General features: G+C 36.7%; 1 protein-coding gene across 1 annotated transcript in view; it reads right to left on the bottom strand.

Annotated features, from left to right (window-relative positions):
- Window positions 1–24893, bottom strand: part of LOC105536956 (translocation protein SEC63 homolog) — a gene marked incomplete at its 3' end in the record, with an annotated part of 102560 nt that overhangs the window by 34805 nt on the left and 42862 nt on the right. Inside the window, exons 3-13 of the mRNA XM_011976442.1 lie at window positions 21699–21813; window positions 20239–20351; window positions 12416–12477; window positions 11762–11820; window positions 10421–10471; window positions 8126–8234; window positions 5897–5991; window positions 5660–5792; window positions 3811–3903; window positions 2306–2460; window positions 847–994 (exon numbers count right to left, since the gene is read on the bottom strand). Coding sequence (XP_011831832.1) covers window positions 847–994; window positions 2306–2460; window positions 3811–3903; window positions 5660–5792; window positions 5897–5991; window positions 8126–8234; window positions 10421–10471; window positions 11762–11820; window positions 12416–12477; window positions 20239–20351; window positions 21699–21813 — 1133 coding nt within the window. The remainder of the gene's footprint in view (window positions 1–846; window positions 995–2305; window positions 2461–3810; window positions 3904–5659; window positions 5793–5896; window positions 5992–8125; window positions 8235–10420; window positions 10472–11761; window positions 11821–12415; window positions 12478–20238; window positions 20352–21698; window positions 21814–24893) is intronic.

Genomic DNA, 24893 nt, shown 5'->3' with positions numbered 1-24893 from the left:
GCACCTGTAGTCCCAGCTACTCAGGAGGCTGAGGTAGGAGGACTGCTTGAGCCTGGGAGGCAGAGGATGCAGTGAGCCAAAATCGCACCACTGCACTCCAGCCTGGACAACAGAGTGAGACCCTATCTCAAAAATTATTTATAAATAACTAAATAAAATAAAGACAGAAACCATTATTAATACATCCCTGTATTCTTGGTAACTAAAAGAATGTTCTCATAATGGTAACTTAGCGAATGTTAAAGCTCAGACCACCACCACAATGGAAGAATGGAGCAGATAGTCTCTAATTCTCTCAGTATTCTAAGACCATTCAGATATTGAAACAGAAACACAGGGCAATTATATAGGTAGAAAAATAGCCTTTATTTTTTTTCCCTCAAAGAAAATATAGAGGTAGGGTAAGAAAAACACATGAAATGTGGCGTAAAACATAGTAATTTTCAACATTTAATTAACATAAACAAGTTGGGTTTTAAAAATTTAATTTTACAACTAAGCAGCTATTTCTTTCATACTAATAATATATTTCAAATATCTCATTCTTTTATCATGCCTGGAAGTCTTCACCATTCTTTGGAAAGTTAAGAAATTGCTAAAAGTTGAACTACAGAACAGAGTTCTCAGGCTTCATCCCATTATGAGGATAATAAAAGTAGGACTCCATCAGTGTTCTCAAACTATTAGGTATAAATCATTTTCCAACACACAAAATCTGACAGGTTCTGCAAAGTCTAATAACAAGTTCTGTTATTAAGTACAGTGTTTTGAGAATCCTGAGTCAAATAAATGAGAACCAATCTATCAAAAGGGAAGCAATGTTCAACAGAGAAACCTCCCACTTACCCTGTGATTTTATATCCATGGTCACATATGGAAAACTCCCAAGGACAGCCATAACCTCTTCATATTTTTCATCTTCAAGGAAGTGCAGTAGAGTGTGACGATCTGATTCTTTTAAACTCACCAAATCCTGGATAGTTTTAATTTTATACTGAATAAAAAAAAAAAGAAAATACATAATTCCCTAACTCACAAAGCTTTTCATAAAAAGAAAATTACTCACACCTTAACTACAACAAAATCCAGCAACTTTTAGAAAAATGTTGATTAATGTGCATTTCAAAGCACAAAATAACCACATGGCATTTCATGACCTTTTTCTCCAAGAAAATTTGAATTAAAAATTTTTAAATTATAAAGTTAATACAGGCTTATTTTTTAAAATTAGAAAAAATAAAGTTGGAGGGGAAAAAAATAAGAATCTTGACTCAACCAAAAACTTTGTCAACTGATGTCCTCAGTTAATTTTCAATTTTAACAACAAAAACCTTTAATTGCAATTAATAGGTTTACTATTACCAAACCTGTACTAATAAACCTTTACTTTTACCTAACAAAAGTAAAAATAAACCTCAATAAAGGCGCACCTTCAAGGTTTTACTACACAATATTCTCATTTTTGTTATTCTTAAAATATAGCTGTTACTGTAGTAATACCCATCTTGGCAAAATGGTTACTTAGGAGCATGTTCTTTAATTTTCCAGGTCTTTGGTGCTAGTTATTTTTCACTTTCAAAGACACAGATTAGATCATGAGGCATGTAAAATCTCTGCTTTTAGATTCTAAAGTGTTTAATTATGACTTAGCATATAATCAAATTTATAAGGGGAACATGAGTACTTGAAAGGACAGAGAACTCTGATATAAATTTCCAACATGCATTTATTAATTCTACATTAATATACTATCAAATCCAATGTCTATTGCTCATTTATCTATTATATACAAAATAATGTTTAAAATCTCCTACTAGAATTGAACTTCAGTTTCTTGTATTTCCTCATTTATACAAATTTTTGTTATACCTTAAGATTCATTATCATGTCTGTACTATAGATTACACATTCTAAATAAGAACGGTCTTTATTTAATTTATTAAATGTTTTTGTTGTTCATACTTAACCAGTAAACAATTGCCCAACGTTTAAGCCAAGAATAAAATGATTGGAAAGTAGACAGTACATTTATTTTTGGTAACATAATATAAGGACCTAACTGTTGACTGTTTAAATGCACCAACCCCCAAAATAGTAAAGCCACTTACAATAGTAAAGTACTATAAAACAGCTACCTAGTCATGAAAATGTTAACAGAACCACCTGAAAGTTTTAGAATATTTAAGACATTCTAAATCTAAAAAATGCACAGTAACTATTTCCAGAAAACTTTTATTCATGTTACCTTTAAGTGACAGGACAGGACAAACTGCTCAAAACTGACTTTAAAGTAGCAAAGAATTACCTTCTTATGATTAGAAACCCGTCTAAGATTGTCCTCTTCAATATGAGGGAGCTGCAGAAGGGGAGACTTAAATTGCTGAAGTCCCTGAACAGCCATCTGAGAAAGCTTCATGCAGTTTTCTAGGGATGCCAAAGTTGGAGCACGAAACTCCCTTTCTTAGAAAGAATAGGAAAAAAAGAAACAGGGCTGGACTTTTTACATGTTCAGGAGTATACAATTCATCACAAAAAACACAATTCACACTAAATCCTTAACATCTCAAATTTGAAGATCATAATGAAGATTTTCCTTTAAAAGTTACCAGAGAAGATGCTAAAATTACACAAACTTGATCAAATGAACATTTTCCAGCAACAACCATTGATTTTTAAAAGAAAAATTATTTGCTTCACCTCAAAAATAGTAAATTATCAGACATTATCAGTATCACCAACATATGACACCATGACAAGAACCAACATCGCCAGTAACAACAAACCATACCACTATCCTTTTTTAAGGGTATTCCTTTCCGTTACCGACCACAAATTTCCTCATTCTTTTCCTTCTATACAAAAAAAAAAAAAAAAAAAAAAAGGCTAGATGCCTGTAGGCATGTGGCTCATGACTATAATGCCGGGGCTTTGGGAAGCTGAAGTGGGAGGATTGCTTAACGCCAGGAGTTGGAAACCAGACCAGTTGGGCAACAAAGTGAGATCCCACCTCTACACAAAATGTAAAGTTAGCTCTGTGCTGTGGTATGCGCCTGTAGTTCTAGCTACTCAGAGAGCTAAGGTAGAAGGACTGCTTGAGCCCAGGAGTTTGAGGCTGCAGTGAGCTATGATTACTCTACTGGACTCCAGCCCTGGTAGATGCCGTCTATAATTAATTAATAAAAATTACATAACATATGAATCACTATTATATTAGTTAAATAATTATTTCAAATTCACTGTTAGAAAAAAATAATGACTTAACTCAAAAATTATTCAAAGAAAAAGGAAATTTTAAATCTTTGCAAACAATTGAACAATAAAACAATTAAATTATCATGCCTGTAATCCCAGCACTTTGGGAGGCTGAGGCGGGTCAAGGTCAGGAGCTCAATACCAGCCTGACCAACATGATGAAACCCCATCTCTACTAAAAATACAAAAATCAGCCTGGCGTGGTGGCACGCGCCTGTAATCCCAGCTACTCAGGAGGCTGAAGCAGGAGAATCGCTTGAGACCGGGAGGCAGAGGTTGCACTGAACCAAGATTTTGTCACTGCACTCTAGCCTGGGTGACAAAGCAAGACTCCATCTCAAACAACAACAACAAAAACCCCACAGTGGGCTGTGATATAGACTTTAAATAACAGAAAATATAGAAAAAAAATATGAAAAGCCATGAGTAAAACTGAAAAAGTTCACTGAACTGGCAGACAGAATTATACTGAGTACCCATAAATCCTAAAATATGAAGTATAATCTGCATATGCTTGCAATAAAAAGTATAACAGAATTAACTATATTTCCTCCTCACCTTCACGGTTCCGGGCCATTACTATCAGTTGGCAGATTACATTAACCATTTCTTGAAGTAGGGCAGGACACTTTTTTAGCATGAATTGCTGATCTGCAAAAGAATAAAAAACCTGAAACAGATCATTTTAATTTTACAGTTAAAGCATCTTTACCACTGTGACCCAAAACTAATATTAATGTTATGCCACAAATATTTCACATGATCTCAGAATTTTACAGATTGAATGGAAGAGTTTCTCCTCAGTATCACTATGTCGAAAATCAGCCATAAAACCCTAGCTCAGATTAGACATTTCAAAGACAAATTTTTAATAACATAACATTAGGCTTAATAAACCAACTCCCAGCCGGGCATGGTGGCTGACGCCTATAATCCCAGCACTTTGGGAGGCCGAGGTGGGCGGATCAACTAAATATGTCAAAATAAATATGTCAACTAAATACAGGGGGAGAGATGAGAGACACAGAAGAGAAGAAGAGGGCAACTTAGAGAAAGAGAGAGACTCTTTCACTTATACTGCATTTAATAACAGTTCTAACTATTAAGACCACATTAACCTATGGATTTGATACTCAACCTAACAATGGTTTCCTGCTTCTTACAGGTAAGTAAAAATAGAGATGCTTATGCATCTCTACAGAACATTAGCAACAGAATTACTAGTTAATTCAGTATTTCAAAGCAACTCCAATGATAATGCCTAAATAGTGCTCCTTCATTCCACCATAAGCATCCTGTCCTATCAACAATTACTAAGTATCACATGGCCTTGTTTTCAGAAGCATTTAATTGCATTACTGCCTTAAAGGAGGTGGGGGATGGTAGGATATCATTCAAAAAGAACATTTATTTCCTAGAGATAATAACTGTCTTTTAAAACTGTAATTCAAATAATGTTGGTGAAAAAGAGATAATTAATGACATCCCTAGAAACACTGTTGCCTCAATCAACTACTTTTCTTTTAAGCAAAATACATGGCTTCAAGTACTTATGAAGCTTTAAATAACCATAAAACAGACATTATTGGTAACCACTGTTGGAGGAAGCTTGCAGATGCTGAGGTGAGAGGTGTTGGTTGTTGTGAAATCCATTTTGCTCCCTCCAAAAACTTACAGAGTCGTTTAAAAAAAATCATTAGGAACTTTTGTATGATCTGCAACTAACTAAACATTTCTCATACAGAGCATTCTCTCACCTTGAAACACTAAATTTTAACACCTGCCAAAATATCTGACTTACTTAGATCTTCAAATCATTTGTGAAGTAATTATGTAGCATATACACTTCTTTTTTAAAAAGTCCTTAAGCAATTTTTTGCCCAAAAAAGAACAGCAACAAAAAACATTGCACCACCATGCTATGGTTTGGGTCTGTGTCCCCACCCAAATCTCATGTTGAATGGTAATCCCCAATGCTGGAGGTGGGGCCTGGTGGGAGGTGACTGGATTGGGGGGCGGAGTTCTCCCTTTGGTGCTGTTCTCAAGATCAGTTCTCACAAGACCTGGTTGTTTAAAAATGTGTGCCACCTCCCCCAACTCTCTCTTCCTCCTGCTCTGGCCGTGTGAAGACCTCTGCTCTGCCTGTGCCTGCTCTGGCTTTGCCTTCTGCCATGAATAAAAGTTCCCTGAGGCCTCCCCAGCCAAGCTTCCTGTACAGCCTGCAGAACAATGAGCTTCCTGTACAGTCTGCAGAACAATGAGTCAATTAAACCTCTTTTGTTTATATATTACCCAGTCTCAGGTATTTCTTTAGAGCAATGGAGTACAAACTAATACACACCATTAAGTCTAATTAAATCTGCTGCTTTCACCCCACTAAAACTGTAGATACCAGAATCACAAATACCTTCTTCAAGGGTCTCAGGAATTTTCATTCTAGCAAGATGAGACAGTAAAAGAACTCTGGCCTTCAGGCTATATGGGCAGGTAAGTGGAGGCTCATTCTTCTTTAAATTAATGCTGCCAATTTCTCTGATTAGCTAGAATAAATAAAATAATTATTCAAAAACACAGTTGTTTTTTTTTTAAAGTATTCACTTTAATATTTAACTGCTCATCGGGGGATTTGGGAAATTAGCCTAACCTGTGGTATTAGAATATTATCCGTTGGTCTGCTTGTGGCATCTTTATTATACTGAGGATCAAATTCAGAAGCTCCAGCCAAAACCATGATAAGACCTAAGAAAACAAAATATGAAGGTAAATAAATATGCTCATTTATTAATTCCCCCTCCTGAGATACTTAATTCACTTGAAAGTGAAGCACTTTTCTAAACATGCACAATGCTAAAAATTATCTGAACTCCACTGACAAGTATTCATTCCTTCCATAAAAAAAGTAACATCTCCCTTTTTAAAATGTACACAGTATCAACCACCACAAGTGAACAGAAGTATAGATCAAATAAAGCACACCAAAGCAACTAGAGGCATTAAAATCACTGAAAGTTCCCCAGAAACTTTCTATAGAACATTAGTATTCTGTGTGGTATTAATAACTTACAAGAAAAAAGGGGGCCCTATGGTTAAATAAAGCTGAAAATAATGTAAACAAGTTAAAGGTTTCTTTACTACATGACTTCTCAAGGCCTTGTGTAAACTAACATGCACTGTCATTTTCCAAAAAATTGTATTATGGAACCCGAGAGGACTTCGTGGAAATACACATGATTAAAACCCACAGGTCGGTGGTGGCTCACGCCTACACGCCTCCCAGCACTTTGGGAGGCCGAGGCAGGAGAATCACGAGGTCAGGAATTGGAGACCAGCCAGTTCGAGACCAAGCTGGCCAACATGGTGAAACCCCATCTCTACTAAAAATACAAAACTTAGCCAGGCAATAGTGGTGCACGCCTGTAATCCCAGCTACTTGGGAGGCTGAGGCAGGAGAAATCACTTGCACCTAGCAGGCGGATGTTGTGGTGAGCTCAGACTGCGCCACTGTACTCCAGCCTGGAAGACGAGAGAAACTTTGTCTCGGAGAAAAAAAAAAATTCATGTAATGTACTCACAAAATGCAGGATAGTATAGAAGTTAAGTGCACAGACCTTGGTATTTTGTTACTTCCTAGCTAAATGACCTAGGATAATATTCTTCATATCTGTGTATCTCAGCTTCTTCATATGTGCCTGACACACAGCAAGCACAGTACTTGTGTGAGCTACTACTATTACTACCCTCAAATGTTTACTTAATAAAAATTGTTCCTAAAACAGCTAAAATAACCTAGAATGTCTAAAGAAATCCACCAGCTAAACAACGCTTCCTGACAAAGCTGTGTAAGGATACCATCCTCAGAAAAGAAACAGAAATCAAAATGATTGAGGCAAAAAGCACACTTAAAATTATAAACATGAAACATTTTCATAAGGGAACAAGTTTCTGTATTAACATTTCAATCCAGCTTTAGGAAGGGTAATATTTTCGGTAAGGCAAAGTAGTATTAACTCATTCAGAAATGTAAAATCTGTTCACACACAGTCATATATGATCGTAAGTCTTTCTCATTACTAATTAGTAAAATTGCCAAATCCAAAATACAGAAAAGTCCATTTTGGTCCCAGAAACACAATTTAAAACTTACATTCTTTTATCACTTTTTTTTAAGGAGGGATGGAGGAGCATCTATGATTTTTGCAGAGCCATCATTCTGAAAGGCAACACTCTATCTCCCAGGGATAAACTACAATGTTTGCTTTATATAATCAAAAGAAAGTGAAAATTTTTTTCTCAAATTTTTAAATAAGAAATGGGAATGAAATATTCTAACAGTTTCCTTTCATACACCTAAGACTTTTTATTTTTACTACAATCAATACAATATGACATAATGGTTTAAGGCTCAAGAACCAGATTGCCTGGGTTCAATCCTGGATATCCCTTACTGTGTATCCCTGAGTGTGTTACTTTTCTGTGCCTCAGTTTCCTCATCTATAAGATGTACTTAAAAACAGAACTAACTTACGGGAGCACAGCAAAAATTAAATGAGTCAAGACATGTACAGCAACTAGCAGTGTCTGGCATACAACAAATAATAAATGTTAGCTAGTATTACAAAACTGCACGCATAAGGCTTCTGGTAAAATTTCTGATGAAATACATGAGCAAACGTGAACAATGGAAATATAAATTAATAAATGTGATAAAGGGTGCTGGCATTTTTCTCTAGCTTTAATTATATAAATTAACTATTTATAAAACTGTACAATGGAATCTCACTAGTACAGAGTTAAGGAATATATATATATCAACCCCACATAAGTGAGTCACAAAATAATGTGATTAATAGCAAAGTTACTTAAGTTTACTTACGTTTCATATCCATATTTCGGGTTTTATAAACAAAGTATGTATAAATCTGTGTTGTGCGTATTAGAATCTGGTCTCCACTATAGCGTATTGAGCGATACCACCAAGAGCCCTAAAACACAAATAAAATTAAGAAAGAAACTATAAAAACTATGATAGGCTGGGAGAGGTGGCTCATGCCTGTAATCCCAGCACTTTGGGAGGCTGAGGTGAGAGGACTGCTTGAGCCCAGGAATTTGAGACTAGCCTGGGCAACATAGTGAGACCCTGTCTCTACAAAAGAAAAAGAAAAATGCAAACATTAGCTGGGCACGGTGGCACATGCCTCTAGTCCCAGCTGCTCCGGAAGCTGAGGTGGGAAGATTGCTAGAGCCCAGGAGGTCAGGGCTGCAGTAGCCATGATCACACTACTGCACTCCATCCTAGGTGACAGAGGGAGACTCTTGTCTCAAAAAAAAAAAAAAAAACCAAAACAAAATCCTTATGTTAAGTTTGATGCAGAATATGTTTATGGTCAAATCTTCTAAATATTCATAAAACAACAAAAATACCTGAGTCTTAAAATAAGCACCTCTTTGTTGCTATTTCAAGTGATTTCTTTAGCAAATATTTATATTGTCTGACGCCTAAACACTAACCTAAGTCACTGCATATATATAATTAAAACATTTACCATTTTGGATAGAAATTCCTTAAAGACCAAAAAGGGATAAAACTACCCACTGCTATAAGCACCAAGCTGGTTCTTAGACACAAAACATGTCTTCAATAAATACTTGATAAACAAATGTAGGCGTAATTTTACAAGTGACATGAAACTTTCATTCATATTACTCAATATGATTGGATTCTTGCAACAATCCTTTGAAGAAGGCAAAACAAACAACTTAATTAGTTTCACTATGTGACTAAAAGGAACTCCAGGATCAGAAAGGACACAAGTAACAAAAGTAATAAATGGTAAAAATCAAATGGTATCTCCATATTATAGTATTATACAGCTGCTTTAAAAAATGAGGCTGTTCTATATGTTGCATCCTCAATATATTAAGCAAAAAAAACAGAATAATGCATACATACAGTAAAATCTCATTAAAGGTTAATTTTTAAATGAAATGTGTGTACATGAATGCATAGAAAAATATTTCAAAGAGAAAACACCAAACTTGGCAATGATTCCTAAATAAACGAAGTTGAGGGTGGTAGTGCAGGAAGACTTTCATTTTAAACTTTAAATATATCTGTGTCAGCCAGGCATGGTGGTTCACACCTGTAAACCTAGTACTTTGGGAGGCCAAGGCAGGATAATCATTTGAGTCCAGGAGTTTAAGACCAGCCTGGACAACATGGCAAGACCCCATCTCTACAAAAAAAATCAAAAAATTAGTGGGGCATGGCGGTACACACTTGTGGCCTTAGCTACTTGGGAGGCTGAGATGGGAGGATTTGCTTGAATCCAGGAGGTAGAGGCTGCAGAGAGCCATGTTTGCAGCACCTTACTACAGCAAGACCTTGTCTTAAAAATAAATAAATAAATAACAAAAATAAAATTATAATGGACAGTTTTCCCTGTATTTAAAATATATATACATAGATACACATATGTATGTATGTTATATATATACACATATACACATATGTATATGTATACGTATGTATATATGTATCTGTGTTAACTCAATTGTAACTTTTGTGATTTTTGTTTTTTTCTTTGAGACAGAGTCTCGCTCTGTCACCCAGGCTGGAGTGTAGCGGCACAATCTTCGCTCACTGCAACCTCTGCCTCCTGGGTTCCAACCAGCATGCCCGATTAATTTTGTATTTTTAGTAGAGACAGGATTTCACCATGTTGGTCTCAAACTCCTGCCCTAAACTGATCTGCTCGCCTTGGCTTCCCAATACGCTGGGATTACAGGAGTGAGCCACCATGTCTGGTCAGTTGTGGGTAACTTTTGAATTGGGAGGATATACATATTATCATGCTCGAGTAATGTCATCTTTAGAAGACCTTTAATAGTATAGTTATATAATTTTTTTTTAAGTTGGGGTCTCACTCTGTGGCCCAGGCTGGAGTACAGTGGTGGGGTCATGGCTCACTGCAACCTCAAACACCTAGGCTCAAGTGATCCTCCCACCTCAGCTTCAGTGTTGGGATTACAGGTGTGAGCCGTCTCACCTAGCAAGATTCTTAAATTCAAGGATCAATATTCTAACATACATTAAAAATGTTATAGGGAGACTCCAAAACATGTCAATCTCCTTTCCAAATAAACGTTAACTTAAAAAGCTACAACTTACCACCACAACTGGAAGGATAACCATAAATGCCAATCCATACACAAGTAAAACCTAGAATTGAAGACAAAAAGAATTATGGCCTTCATCAGGTAAATTAAAACAACATCCATGAATTTATTTTGAGGCTTAAAATGGGGGAGCCACTATTAAAAGGATTCCTCATGTATTATCTTGTTTAATCCTTATTCTCAAACTCCAAGAGTAAGGTACCATTATTAACCTTCCTTTTGTAGGCAGAAAACCTGCAGTACACATCATTTACAAAACTAGTCCTAGGACACAGTTAGTAAATTGTACAGCCAGGATTTGAACTCAAGTAGTTCAGCTCTATAGCCTATGTTCATATCCACTATAATAAATTACCTTTTAATTTGTCATTTACTGACACAATACAGATAACACCAGTAGAACAGTTTTGTAAATTGCATTTCTCTTCCAGTCAGGCAGGTACTTACATAGCCATAACCTCTCAGTAGTGTGCCCTGGGAACAAATGAGATAAGAAGTCCCTGGCCAAACGTTCCTTTAGCGAAATATCAAGAAGCCACTTCATAATGTTGACCAGCAATTTTTATCTACTGATTTTTCTCCTATTACTTGATCCTAAATCTGGTAGTAACTTCTTGCTTTTCAACTATTCCTACTAAGCAGAAGCATGATAAACAAGCTTAAGCAGCAACTGTATACCCCTCAAGGTAACCAATTTTAATCTGCCACAAAATAACTTAATAGTCATTTTCAAAACAAATCACAGACTGTGTGGATTTTGTTTTTATTGCCTCAAAGACAGCCTTTAAACAATTATTTTCAAGAAAGCTGAAGTAGGAATGTATCCCTGAGTAAGATAATTCCTGCCATTTTAGGGTTGCAGTACTATCACTGATTGAGACTGATATCCTACCTCCTCCTGAAATACCATACGGAATATATACAATTTAATTTATCATACATTAAAATTAGGCATAGTGCTCACGGTTATAATCCCAACACGGTGGGAGGACAAGACAGGCAAATCACTTGAGGTCAGGAGTTAGAGTTTGAGACCAGCCTGGCCAGCATGGCAAAACCCCATCTATACAAAAAATGCAAAAATTAGCCAGGCATGGTGGTGGGTACCTGTAATCCCAGCCACTCAGGGGACTCCGGGAGGCGGAGGTTGCAGTGAGCTGAGATCCCACCACTGCTCTCCTGCCTGGGCAACAGAGCAAGACTCTGTCTCAAATGAATGAATAGCACACCAGTATTTTCTCTGTAATAGTTCTTCTTATATTACCAAGACAGATTGTACACAACAAAAATTTTGTCTAATACATTATAATGTATCTTATTTAAATGCACTCACCAGAATTGAATTTTTCTGGTCAACTATCCAAGCTGGCAGGGCAATTCCAAAGCTTGTGGCTGAAATAGAAAAAATACGAGTTTCTGAAGAATCTCTACTTTCAGTCTTAATAAATATATTAAATATATTTGGGATCTATAATATATCCCAAAACTCTCCCCCACAACACAAAAACAAACTTTGAGAAAGACGATCTTATTAGTAGGTCCCCATTACACAAAAGTTCAGGGATATAGTTTATATCTGAAACTTCAAATTTTTCAAGAAGGAAAACAAAACCCTGTGTACGTACAAATTCCTTCTCTCAAGAAAATGTAAATTATTTTATATGTCCTGAGTTTACATAAACACTATGAACACATAAGAAAATATGAAGTCAGTAAAGAAAAATAGATTTTTTCCTCCAAATTTTTATCAACTAGTAATTGGAAATGATAGTGATTACTCTTCTCTCTGGATCAACTTAAATTATATCGTTCAAACTAGTCTTTAGAAAGAAAAATAAAGCAAAAATTAATGAGAGCTCAATTTATCTATGTTAAACTCCACGTGAGTATAAGTTTAGTAAGAAAATAATATTATTTCTTTAATCTGGTTTACATTTTTATAATATATATCATATCGCCAATATTTTAAAATTATCATTTACCATACCTTGAGGCCCATCTGGATTTCCAAATTCTTCCCAATTTTTCCGGGACTCTTCATCAGTTAAACTAGCATCAAAAGAACAAAGTTGCAAAATTAGAAAGCCACATCTGAAAAATAAGCACTCATGTAGACAAACTCCATTAGCCAACCAACTCATTTCTTAGAAGATACTGATTCCATGAATCAAAAACAGTCTCTCTGAAATCAGGAGAAAGGGAAAGGGAGGAGCAACAAATGCTGCATTAACAGAAAATGCTAACTACTGCACCTTGATACTAATTCCTGGTTGGCCCATGGTTCTCAAGCTTAGCCAGTTCAACCAGACCAAACTTTCAAAGCCACCACATTTTCCAAGAAGGCAGGGAGAACTGTAGGGAATTTTTTCCCCCTTATACTCTCACATATTTTCCAAAATTTCCTCAATGAGCATGTTTACACATTAATAATGATAAATACATATTTTTAAAAACATAAATTTAAATCATAATGGTAGCTTCCCTACAAAACAACAGCACCACATTCCGAAAGAAACAAATGACCACCACATGTAAAACTCCATTGCTGTGGGTAAGGTAATTTGCACTGTGCTAACATCATAATTTTCTCCTAAGCCAATTGCCAGAAAAACTAGGAAAATTTCTCCTAAACAGCAGCTTCCTAACCCAGGGAATGTGAAAGTTAAAGAGTAATTTTTAGATACCTAAAATTTAACCCCTGACTTTGACAATGGCTCAAGGTACTGAGTCAAGAGTAGTTTTATTCCAGTTCCCAGTGAAAACGTCAAAAGGCATTAAAATAAATTCCCAATTCCTTAGAAAATTTTACACATGCTCAAAAATGACCAATAACATAATAAGGAAGGCATTCTTGGAGACCAATTGGTAAAAGATCTTGCATATGGTCAAATCTAATTTTAAGCATACTTCAGCTTCTCAAAACTTAAGAGTCAATGTAGTTTCTATTTAACAAAACTCCAATCTGAGATAGGCGATGCAGAAATACCTTTATAAAATAGCAAAAAGGACATTCATCAGTTTTCAATGACTTGAAAATATTTTTAAATTTATCAATTTAGTCATGTACACAAACAGGTGCCTTGATATCTTTAATCCTTATTTAATTGTAACTACACTTACACTATTTGATTAAAGGCCACAGAAAAATACAGGGCCAATGAAGAGCATTACTAGACAGGTTGCAAGTTAGTAAGGAATAGTGTTAAGATTTTCTTTTCAAAATTGACAGATGTTTCTGAAAAAAATTTGTCCTAGATTCCCTGTACAACTGTCCGTCCAACTCAGAGTTTTAGCTATTGTTTCTTTCACTATTGTCTAACTGGATCCTTCTGCCCAAAATAATCATCTCTGTCCCCTTCTGCCTTTGTGATTATGGCAGCAAAACAAACTGCTCTGTCCTCTATACAATACTCCCAGATTTTGTCAAATAAAGCACAGCTCATATCAGAGACATTCTGATTTTGCAACCTACACGGACACAGGAGTTATGATTACAATAACTCACTCATTAAACTGACTTCTTTACATTAACTCACTCATTAAACTGACTTCTACAACTGCTGTGTGATGGAACCACGTTGAACATTCAATCTAATAAAATAAGTCAGCAACTTAAAGTCAGTTTAAGAAGCAAATGATTTTTTGTTACTATTTCAGTATAATACCACTTCTAAGAGTTAAAATACTTAAAACTTGTGTAATTTTAGTGTAATTCACATTTAACAAGCTTAAACAAAATTAATGATGCTAAGAGAATTTTTGAAAATTTAATGAGTGTAGTTTCCTAAACATGATTATAACCCTTAACTTTTTTGGGGTTAGAGGGAGGATGATTATAGATTCTCTTATGAATCTAAGGAAATCTATGACCCCTTTGCCCTGGGAAAAATGCACATTACAAAGACACATAAATTGTGTATATAATTTCAGGGACTCCAGATTACAAATCCTGATCTAGAGAATGCTTTCACTAAACTGTAAACAAGTGACCATGAGTTGGCTATGCATAGTTATTATAAGTTACATGCTCATCTGTAAAAACCATATGCTTTTATAAAAATTAACATATCTTTAAGGTGACAATGCTGCCCACTTGCTATAAAATAGCTTTAAAGACAGGTTTTATATCTGAGAGCAAAATCTCAATTCTATCTAGATAATGAACCAGAGAATTCAATGGCATAACTCCTAAAAAATAACCAGACTTTCTTTCAAGTTAGAATCTGATTAAAAAAAAAAAAAAAAAAATGAAATGACCCAGCTGGTTTATTATAATAGGCAACTAAGGAGAGAGAAATGATCTCAAATAACCTACGCAAGTTCTAAAAAACTTTGCACATCAAAGCCTATATAACTGCATTCCAAGGCTGCTAGAGTTATTCACGAGATAGGAACTTCAACTCAAGCACTTAGAACTTATAGTTAGTAAAATATATGCCTTTATCTAATTTAGTTATATTTATGCAAGTTACATAATCTCAAGGTTCTAGGTCCCATGATCATTTCACTTTTTCATTGGTCTGATAGAAAGTCAACTATTTAAGATATTTTATACATAAAATATTCTATAGTTTAACCACAAAACTGAGTTAAAACTAAAGGCCTTATATTATTCTTGTGCATTTTTCAGAATAGTGACCACACATCACAGATTTCCACAAATCTGAGAACAAAATCATAAACTTGAAAATGTTAAAATACCTTAAGACTGGGGGGTAGGGTGGGGAGATTTCACCAAAGCACTAAAATTAAAGCTACTAATTAAATAATCTTGGCTATCTGACTTCCTCTGGAAATGTCTTTTTAAATTACCTGAAGACAGCAATCAAGGCATACCAATACTTGTGAAAAGAGAGTAAATGCTTGAAGGAGACACTAACTGAAAGACAGCAATCTCAAGGACAACTGCTATGCAGAAAATGTAATACACACTTCAGAAATCCTAATGGCACTGCTTTATGACAGAATCATATAGTAATCCATACAGATAAACAGCAAGCCACAAAACAAGGGGAGAGAAGGGACATAGTCAATATCCTCTAAGTACAAAAATAAGTAAGGTGATATCTCCCAAACTTCTGTCATTCACATGCCACTTTCACAATTTGCTATTATAACTTAGTATCCAAATACAAGTAAACTTCTTATTGCATTTTGCAGATAATCGTGTGTGTTTTTTTGCCATTTGTGGCAACCCTGCATCAAGCAATTCTATCAGTGCCATTTTTCCAACAGCATGTGTTCACTTCATGTCCCTCTGTCACATTTTGGTAAGTCTCACAATATATCTAATGTTTTCACTATTATCTTATCTGTTATAGTGACATGTGATCTTTGACATTTCTATTGTCATTGCGGAGCTGGCACAAAAACTGCACCTGCAGAAGAAAAAGAACTTAATACACATGTTTTCCGAATGCTCCACTCACTGGCCATTCCCCCATCTCTCTCCCTCTCCTCATGCCTCCTTATTCCCTGAGACACAACAAGATTCAAATTGGGCAAATCACTAACCCTAAAATGGTCTCTAAATGTTGAAATGAAAAAAAGACTCACATGTCTCTCACTCTGAATCAAAAGCTAGAAATAACTAAGCTTAGTGAGGAAGGCATGTCAAAAGTCAAAACAAGCCAAAAGCTAGGCCTCTTGAGCCAAACAGTCAAGTTGTGAATTCAGAGCAACAGTGCTTAAAGGAACTTAAAAGTGAACACACAAATAAGAGGAATGTGAAACAGCCTTGTTGCTGATTTGAACAATGTTTCAGTGGTCTGGATAGAAGATTAAACTAGGCACAACATTCCCTTAAGCCAAAGCCTAATCCAAAGCAAGGCCTTAACGAAGGCTGAGAGAGGTGAGGGAGCTGCAGAAGCTAGCAGATGTTGGTTCACAGGATTTTCCAAAAGAAACCATCTCTACAACAGAAGTGCAAGGTGAAGTAGCAAGTGCTGATTTGGAAGCTGCCGCAAGTTATCCAGAAGATCTAGCTAAGATCACAATGAAGGTGGCTAAACAACAAATTTTCAATGTAGACGAAATAGCCTTATATTGGAAAAATAACGCCATTTAGGACTTTCATAGCTAGAGAGAAATAAATGCCTGACTTCAAAGCTTCAAAAGACAGGTTGACTCTCTTGGTAGAGGCTAATGCTACTGGTGACTTTAACTTGACGCCAATGCTGATGTGCCATTCCAAAAGTCCTAGAGCTCTTAAGATCTATGCTAAATCTATTCTACCATGCTCTATAAATAGAACAACAAATCCTTGATGACAGCACATGTGTTGACAGCACGGATTACTGAATATTCTAAGCCCACTGTTGAGACCTGCTCAAAAAAACAAAACGATTCCTTTCAAAAGATTATTGCTCATTGACAATGCACCTGGTCACTCAAGAACTCTGATGGAGCTGTACAAGGATTTTAATGTTGTTTTCACACCTGCTAACACAACATTCATTCTGCAGCACACAGATCAAAAAGGAGGCCAAGATGGGCGGATCACGAGGTCAGGAGATCGAGACCATCCTGGCTAACACAGTGAAACCCCGTCTCTACTAAAAACACAAAAAATGAGCCGGGCGTGGTGGCGGGCGCCTGTAGTCCCAGCTACTCGGGAGGCCGAGGCAGGAGTATGGCGTGAACCCGGGAGGCGGAGCTTGTAGTGAGCTGAGATCCGGCCACTGCACTCTAGCCTGGGCACAGAGCGAGACTCCGTCTCAAAAAAAAAAAAAAAGTGATTTTGACTTTTAAGTCTTATTTAAGAAATAATAACACTTGCACTAAGCAATTTCAGAGGCTGAGGTGGGCAGATCGCCTGAGATCAGGAGTTCAAGACCAGCCTGGCCAACATGAAACCCTGTCTCTACTAAAAATACAATAATTTGCCAGGCACAGTGGTGCATTCCTGTAGTCCCTACTACTCGGGAGGCTAAGGAAGGAGAATTGCTTGAATCCAGGAGGCAGAAGTAGCAGTGAGTCAAGATTGTGCCAGTGCACTCCAGCCTGGGCAACAGAGTGAGACTCCATCTCAAAAAACAACAACAACAAAAACACAAACACTTTGTAAAGCTATAGCTGCTACAAACAGAGTGATACCTCTGATGGATCTGGGTAAAGTAAATTGAAAACCTTCTGGAAAGGATTCACTATTCTAAATGCCATTAAGGACATTTGTGATTCACAGGAAGAGTCTAAAATGTCAGCATCAAGAGGAGTTTGGTAGAAGTTTATTTCTTTTCTTTTTTTTTTTGATATGGAGTCTCACTCTGTCGCCCAGGCTGGAGTGCAATGGCACAATCTCAGCTCACCACAACCTCCACCTCCCGGGTTCAAGCAGAGTCTCCTGCCTTAGCCTCAAGTAGCTGGGATTACAGGTATGCGCCACCACACCCGGCTAATTTTGAATTTTTAGTAGAGATGGGGTTTCTCCATGTTGGTCAGGCTGGTCTCAAACTCCTGACCTCAGGTGATCCACCTGCCTCAGCCTCCCAAAGTGCTGGGATTACAGGCATGAGCCACCACACCCAGCCAGAAGTTAATTTCAACCTTCATGGATGACTTGGAACAGTTCAAGACTTCAGTACAGAAGTCACTACATATGTGCTAGAAATAGCAGGAGAACTAAAGAAGTGGAGCCTGAAGATGTGACTGAATTGCTGGAACCTCACAATCAAACTTGAACAGATGAGTTGCTTCTTATAGTTGAGCAAAGAAAGTAGCTTCTTAAGATGGTATCTATTCCTGATGAAGATGCTATGAACACTGTTGAAATGACAATAAAGGATTTAGAATATTACATAAACTTAAGTTGATAAAGCAGTGGCAGAATGTGAGAGGATTGACTCCAATTTTGAAAGAAGTTCTGGCCGGGCGCAGTGGTACACACCTGTAATCCCAGCACTTTGGGAGGCTGAGGTGGGTGGATCACGAGGTCAGGAGATTGAGACCACCCCAGCTAATACAGTGAAACCCCATCTCTACTAAAAATATAAAAAATTAGTCGGGCACGGTGCCAGGCGCCTGTAGTCCCAGCTACTCGGGAGGCTGAGGCAGAAGAATGGCGTGAACCCAGGAGGTAGAAGTTGTAGTGAGCCAAGATCATGCCACTGTACTCAAGCCTGGGCAACAGAGCAAGACTCCATTACACAAAAAAAGAAAGAAGTTCTGTGAATAAAATACTATCAAATAGCACCACATGCTAGAGAAATCTTTCATGAAAAGAATTTAACTTATGTAGTCAACTTCACTGTTGTCTTATTTTAAGAAATTGTCACAGCCAGCCCAACCTTCAGTAACCACTATTCTTATCAGTCAACAGCCATCAACATCAAGGCAAGACTCTCCAACAGCAAAAAGAAAGCAATTTGTCAAAGGCTCAGATTACTAGCATTTTTTAGCAATACGGTATTTTTAAATGAAGGTATTACCTTGTTTTTTAAGACATAAGGCTACTGCACACTTAATAGACTATGGTATAGTAGAAACAACTTATATGCAGTAGGAAACAAAAAAATTTATGTGACTCACTTTATTGCAATATTTGCTTTATTGTAGGAGACTGGAACTGAACCTATAATATCTCCAAAGGATGCTTGTATTTACTTACATGTTTAAAACGAGTTTACAAAATTATACATCACTGAATCCTCAAAAGACAGACAATCTCATATTTTACTCTTTCATTCAATATAAGAGCTGTGTGGGGATGTACTTATCAAGAGTCCTGAAGAACCTAGTTAAGTTTCATCTCCTGGAAGATTAACACCCAAGAGATCACTGCATCTAATTTTAACATACTCTATTCTGTTTCCCAAAAGTGTGCACAAATGTTCCTCAAACTTCATAAATACACAGACATATGTGTGTGCATATAATGTATATGTGAATATATGTATCTCACAATAACAATGCACCTTACCTAAGGTGTAAGACCAACAAGAAAAATTATTTGGAAGTTCTAAAAAGATTTGTGAAGAAAGTTTCTGAGCAGTAAAAAAGGAGACCTTAAAAATCTGTATCTCAACAAGTACAGTAGTTATTATCTAAGAATAATCTTGTGTGAAGAAATTCTAAGAAGAAAAAGATACCAAAAATGAAGTACTTAAAAGTCCAAATTAAACTTGTCTTTAAATAGTTTAAATGAGATAAGCTATACATTGTCAAAACAAGAGAAACAGAACAAGCCTAAAAAAAAAAAAAAAACATAGAAATGATAACAAGATCTAAGTATACCCTCCTCTAATCAAAATGTTAATAAAACAGCTCAATTAACTTATCATTCACCATTTAATTTAATCAAGTTTACATGGCAAAAATTAAAGTTTAATTAAATTAAATTACCACGTTAGTGCTGCTGTGTAGTCCCCTAAATACCTGGTAGAATCAACATGAAGTAAGCACTTGGACAAAGTGTATGACAACTATTTTACTATTTTATTAAAACAGAAAACTATCCTTTTTCTTTTTTTTTTTCTTTAGAGATAGGGTATTACTCTGTCATCGAAGCTGGGCTGCAGTGGCACGGTCACGGCTCACTGCAGCCTTGACCTCCCAGGCTCAACCAATGCTCCCACCTCAGCCTCCCAAGTAGCTAGGACTACAGGCACCCACCACCACACAGGGTTAATTCTTTTATTTTTTATTTTTTGTAGAGATGGGGTCTTGGTATGTTGCCAGGGATGGTCTCAAACTCCTGGGCTCAAGCAATCCTCCTGCCTCAGCCTCCCAAAGTACTGGGATTACAGGCATGAGCCACTGCACCTGGTTTATCTGTACCATTCTTAAAAATCTGTAATGGATCCTGATACTTACGCAGCATAAGCTTTTGCTATCCTCATGAACATAACCTCATCACCTCCTTTATCTGGATGATATTTAAGTGACAGCAAACGATATTGTTTTTTAATTTCTGCCACTGTAGCTCCCTAAAAAAAAAACAAAAAAAAAACAAGCTTTCTGTTAGCAAAAATAAGCACAATTCTGTAAAGAAATAATCCTATTTTGAACTTAAAATATGAACTACTCAGTATTTTGAGAAAGACAAAATCCATTTTTCATCCTATATATTTTCCCATAAATTTCATCCCACACATTTTTAAATAAAAACACTTATATTGTCCAATATATGTATTTTATTGAGCACCTATGTGCCATGTGATCATTTGAAAGTGAAAACAGATGACACATTTACATAAAATAATACTGACATTTAAATATCAAAAAATAGGCCGGGTACAGCCTGTAATCCCAGCACTTTTGGAGGCTGAGGCGGGTGGATCACCTGAGGTCAGGAGTTCATGACCAGTGTGGCCAACATATGGTGAAACCCCATCTCTAGCTGGGTGTGGCTCTCATCTCAACCTTCTTGGCTCAAACTATCCTCTCACTGTGGCCTCCCAAGTAGCTAGGACTATAGGCATGTTGCCACCACACCCAGATAATTTTTTTTTTTTATATAGAGCTTGGGTGTCACTACGTTGCCCAAACTCCTGACCTCAAGGGATCCTCCCACCTTAGCTTCCCAAAGTGCTAGGATTACAGGTGTAAGCCACCGTTCCTGGCTGATATTAGTTATTTCTAAGATCCCCAACCTAGACTTTACCACACTGCTTAAGTGTCAATGAATACAAGGTCATAAGATTTTTATCATTCAACTAACACAAATTAACCTCCCAGTTTTAACTTTGCATTAACCAATATTACAGATCTCTCTTAAAAATATGCCTTTAGGCCGGGTGCAGTGGCTCACACCTGTAATCCCAGCACTTTGGGAGGCCAAGGCAGGTGGATCACGAGGTCAGGAGATCGAGACCGTCCAGGCTAACACAGTGAAACCCCGTCTCTACTAAAAATACAAAAAATTAGCCAGGCGTGATGGCGGGCGCCTGTAGTCCCAGCTACTCGGGAAGCTGAGGCAGGAGAATAGCATGAACCCAGGAGGCAGAGTTTGCAGTGAGCCAAGGTCGCGCCACTGCACTCCAGCCTGGGCGACAGAGCGAGACTCCTTCTCAAAAAAAAAAAAGACAAAAAAACACCTAAAAAAAGTGACCTCTCCTCTCATCTTCAAATACTTTTATTATTTCAGCAATTGAAAACCAATTATTAATAACAATCAACAGTTATAGCTTAAGAGGATTAGACGTCTTATTTTAATAAACAAACTGACCAAAGTCTGATTTCTGTAGGAATGAACAATTTCTTTTAGAATGAGGACCTATAGCATTTTCATGGGATCATTAAACTAATATGCATTATATAAAAATACTACTTACGGGATCCAAATTTAAGACTTCATAAGGATTGTATTCTTGGTATTCTCGGTCTGTTTTGGAAACTTTATATGCAAGGAATAAGAACAATGCCCATCCTGCAAGCAGAACTATTTTCCTGTTTAGGAAAAAGGTAAGTGAATCATCAACAAATACATCTGCAAAGAGTCTAAAGACATTATGGCAAAGTCAAAGCAAAAACTCTAAAGTAGTACCTTATCACTATGCTACTGACTCAAATTCTACAATCACTGGGTTACAAACTCCTGTTACAGCAAGGACAGTGTCTTTTTTACCTTTGCATTCTTTATAATCTAGTACAGTGTCTACTATGTCATATTTTCTCACTTACTATTTGCACAATTTTAAATACGAAGTGAATTCAACTTATTAACTTATTGGACCTATTAAATTAGATCAAAATATATAAATACTAAGTAAACCATTTAATGGAAAAAAGAATTGCTCTGACCCAGCAATTACACTTTTATTAAGGTAAACTAGGAAAAATAATTGGTCAGTTGTGCAAAAATAAATAGCCTTGTTTATAGCAGTAAAACTTTGGAAACAACCTAAGTGTCCATTCATAGGAACTGATTAAATAAATCATTTACAGAGAAATAATTAAATAAACCATGATACAGTCACACAATGCAACATTTTGTAGCCAACAGTTATAGAAGGATGTTCATAATAGGTTAAAAGTATAAAAGAATGTATCATTTGAAAAACTAATTTCTGCTCCCTCCAATGTGTTCTAGTGAGTAAAATTATGTGAAAGATTAACATTACCAGCACTGGAGAGGTTAAAGAAAAAGAGAAACTCTCATACACTGTACACTCTAAAGTAATATCTGGCAATAAGGTATTAAAAGCCCAAAGAAATACATACAAATGGATTGTTTTTCTATCAATCCATTTCACTTCAAATAATTTGGAAATAAGTATAAAACTGTGGTCACAGATGTAAATAAGAGAAAGTATTTCACCATAGAGATGTACCCATTAGTTTATTTGTACATTCAATGAACCTTTTTTTTAGACAGAATCTCGCAACCAGGCTGGAGTGCAACGGCACGATCTCGGCTCACAGCAACCTCAGCCTCCTGAGTAGCTGAAACTACAGGCTCACACCACCACATCCGGCTAATTGTTGTATTTTTAGTAGAGGTGGGATTTCACCGTGTTGATCAGGCTGGTCTCAAACTCCTGACCTCAAGTGATCCACCCGCCTCAGCCTCCTCAAGTGCTGGAATTACAGGGGTGAGCCACCGCACCCAGCCTCCACAGTGAAATACTTTCTGGCCACTAAAAATATTTGCTGTGGATGACTATCTTATATTGTTAAATTTACAAAATAGCTTTCAAAACTCTACGTATATAAAAGTTATATTACAAATAAGTGTACAAAGTAATTATCTTAATAATAATTAGCTTTAGGTGATGAAACCAAATGACTTTTATTTCTTATACCAAATGACTTTTATTTCTTATACTCTTTGTATGACAATGTTACACTGAGCAAGAACTGTTAGACAACATCAAATGAATGTTAAGAGGCCAAATTAAACAAAATTAGAGTGACCTGTTTTTAAATCACGATTACGGCTCACTGCAGCCTCGACCTCTCAGACTCAAACAATCCTCCCACCTCAGCCTCCCAAAGCACTGGGATTAAGGCATGAGCCACCGCGGCCGGCCTACAACAGCAAACTTTTTTAACACTTTTTAAACCCAAAATTTCGTAACAGCCTCAATATGCTTAAAAAAAAAAAAAAAAAAAACTTGAAAATATGCTTTATTCCCACATGAATTAACTCCCCTTTTGTTTTTCCAACTCCTCCAAAAGGCTAAAAAAGCTCACAAAACAAAGATAAAATGAAATTGGAAACCAAAAAACCAAGATTTAAAACCAAGCAAAGTAAAAGGAACAAAACACCTAGGATATGCTAAACCCTATGTTTTACATAGAGCATCTAGTTCTCCAAGCCAAGGAATGAGAAGAGGAAAGGAGAAGCTCGTAACAGAATCCCAAGGCTAATGAAAATTACCACAACCAATAAAGCCATGCTCTAGTTTCCTGAGAGCCAAAGCAAAGATGGACACATAACAGATCACATCAAGCTCTGTGTTCAATTTTTTTTAAAAACCCATTTGGTTCCTCTGAAAAGATAAGCGTTTTACCCACACTTGGCTTCAGTAATTAACTTGAAGTGTCATCTTTTTTTCTGGGTGGGGGACGGAGTCTTGCTCTGTCACCCAGGCTGGAGTGCAGTGGCACAATCTCGGCTCACTGCAACCTTTGCCTCCTGGGCTCAAGCCATTCTCCTGCCTCAGCCTCCCAGGTAGCTGGGGGACCACAGGCACGCACCACCATGCCTGGCTAACTTTTTGTATTTTTTTAGTAGAGACGGGGTTTCACGATGTTGGCCAGGCTGGTCTCAAACTCCCGACCTCAGGTGATCCACCCACCTAAGCCTCCCAAAGTTCTGGGATTACAGGCTTGAGCCACCATGCCCAGTCTGAAGTGTCATCTTTAGAAGCAACTTTCAAAAATTACATGCCTTAGTTTTGCAGATGATGTCAGAAGAAAAGCATTACACAACAACTGTTTAACTTTGAAAGAATGTTTCAAGATTAAGTAGTAAAAGTTTTAATGGTTTATGACCTTATCTAAATTGTTACCAGTATATATTTAATTCTTCCTTATCGAAACTCCCTTAATCTGTACTTTAAGTAAATCAGTTTATTAATCACTAAAAGAGCTTCACAAAGTTTTTTTCCTTGAAAACTGAGGTTCAGATACCCACAAAGTCTTGAACAAAGCCAGACAAGAGACTGGGAGGCCAAAAATACAGGCATCCCTTGGTATCCTCAGGGACTGGTTCCAGGACCCCACAGATACCAAAATCTATGGATGCTCAAGTCCCCAGTATAAAATGATGTCACATTTGCATATAACCTACATACATCCTCCCGTGTACAATAAATCATCTCTAAATGACTTATAATACCTAATACAATGTACACTGTGGAAACAGTTATTATACCATATTTTTATTTATACTTTTAATTGTTGTATTGTTATTTTTCTTGCTTTTTTCCCCCAAATATTTTCAATTCACAGTTTGTTGAATCTTCCGATGTGGAACCCGCAGATACGGGGGGGGGGGGGGGTGTTTTTTGTCTTGCTGCTTT

The sequence above is a fragment of the Mandrillus leucophaeus genome, unplaced genomic scaffold (assembly GCF_000951045.1).
Source record: "Mandrillus leucophaeus isolate KB7577 unplaced genomic scaffold, Mleu.le_1.0 Scaffold166, whole genome shotgun sequence".
NCBI classification, from domain to species: Eukaryota; Metazoa; Chordata; class Mammalia; order Primates; family Cercopithecidae; genus Mandrillus; species Mandrillus leucophaeus.
The sequence above is the reverse complement of the archived record's forward strand: the minus strand, read 5'-3'. Positions and strand labels throughout refer to the sequence as shown.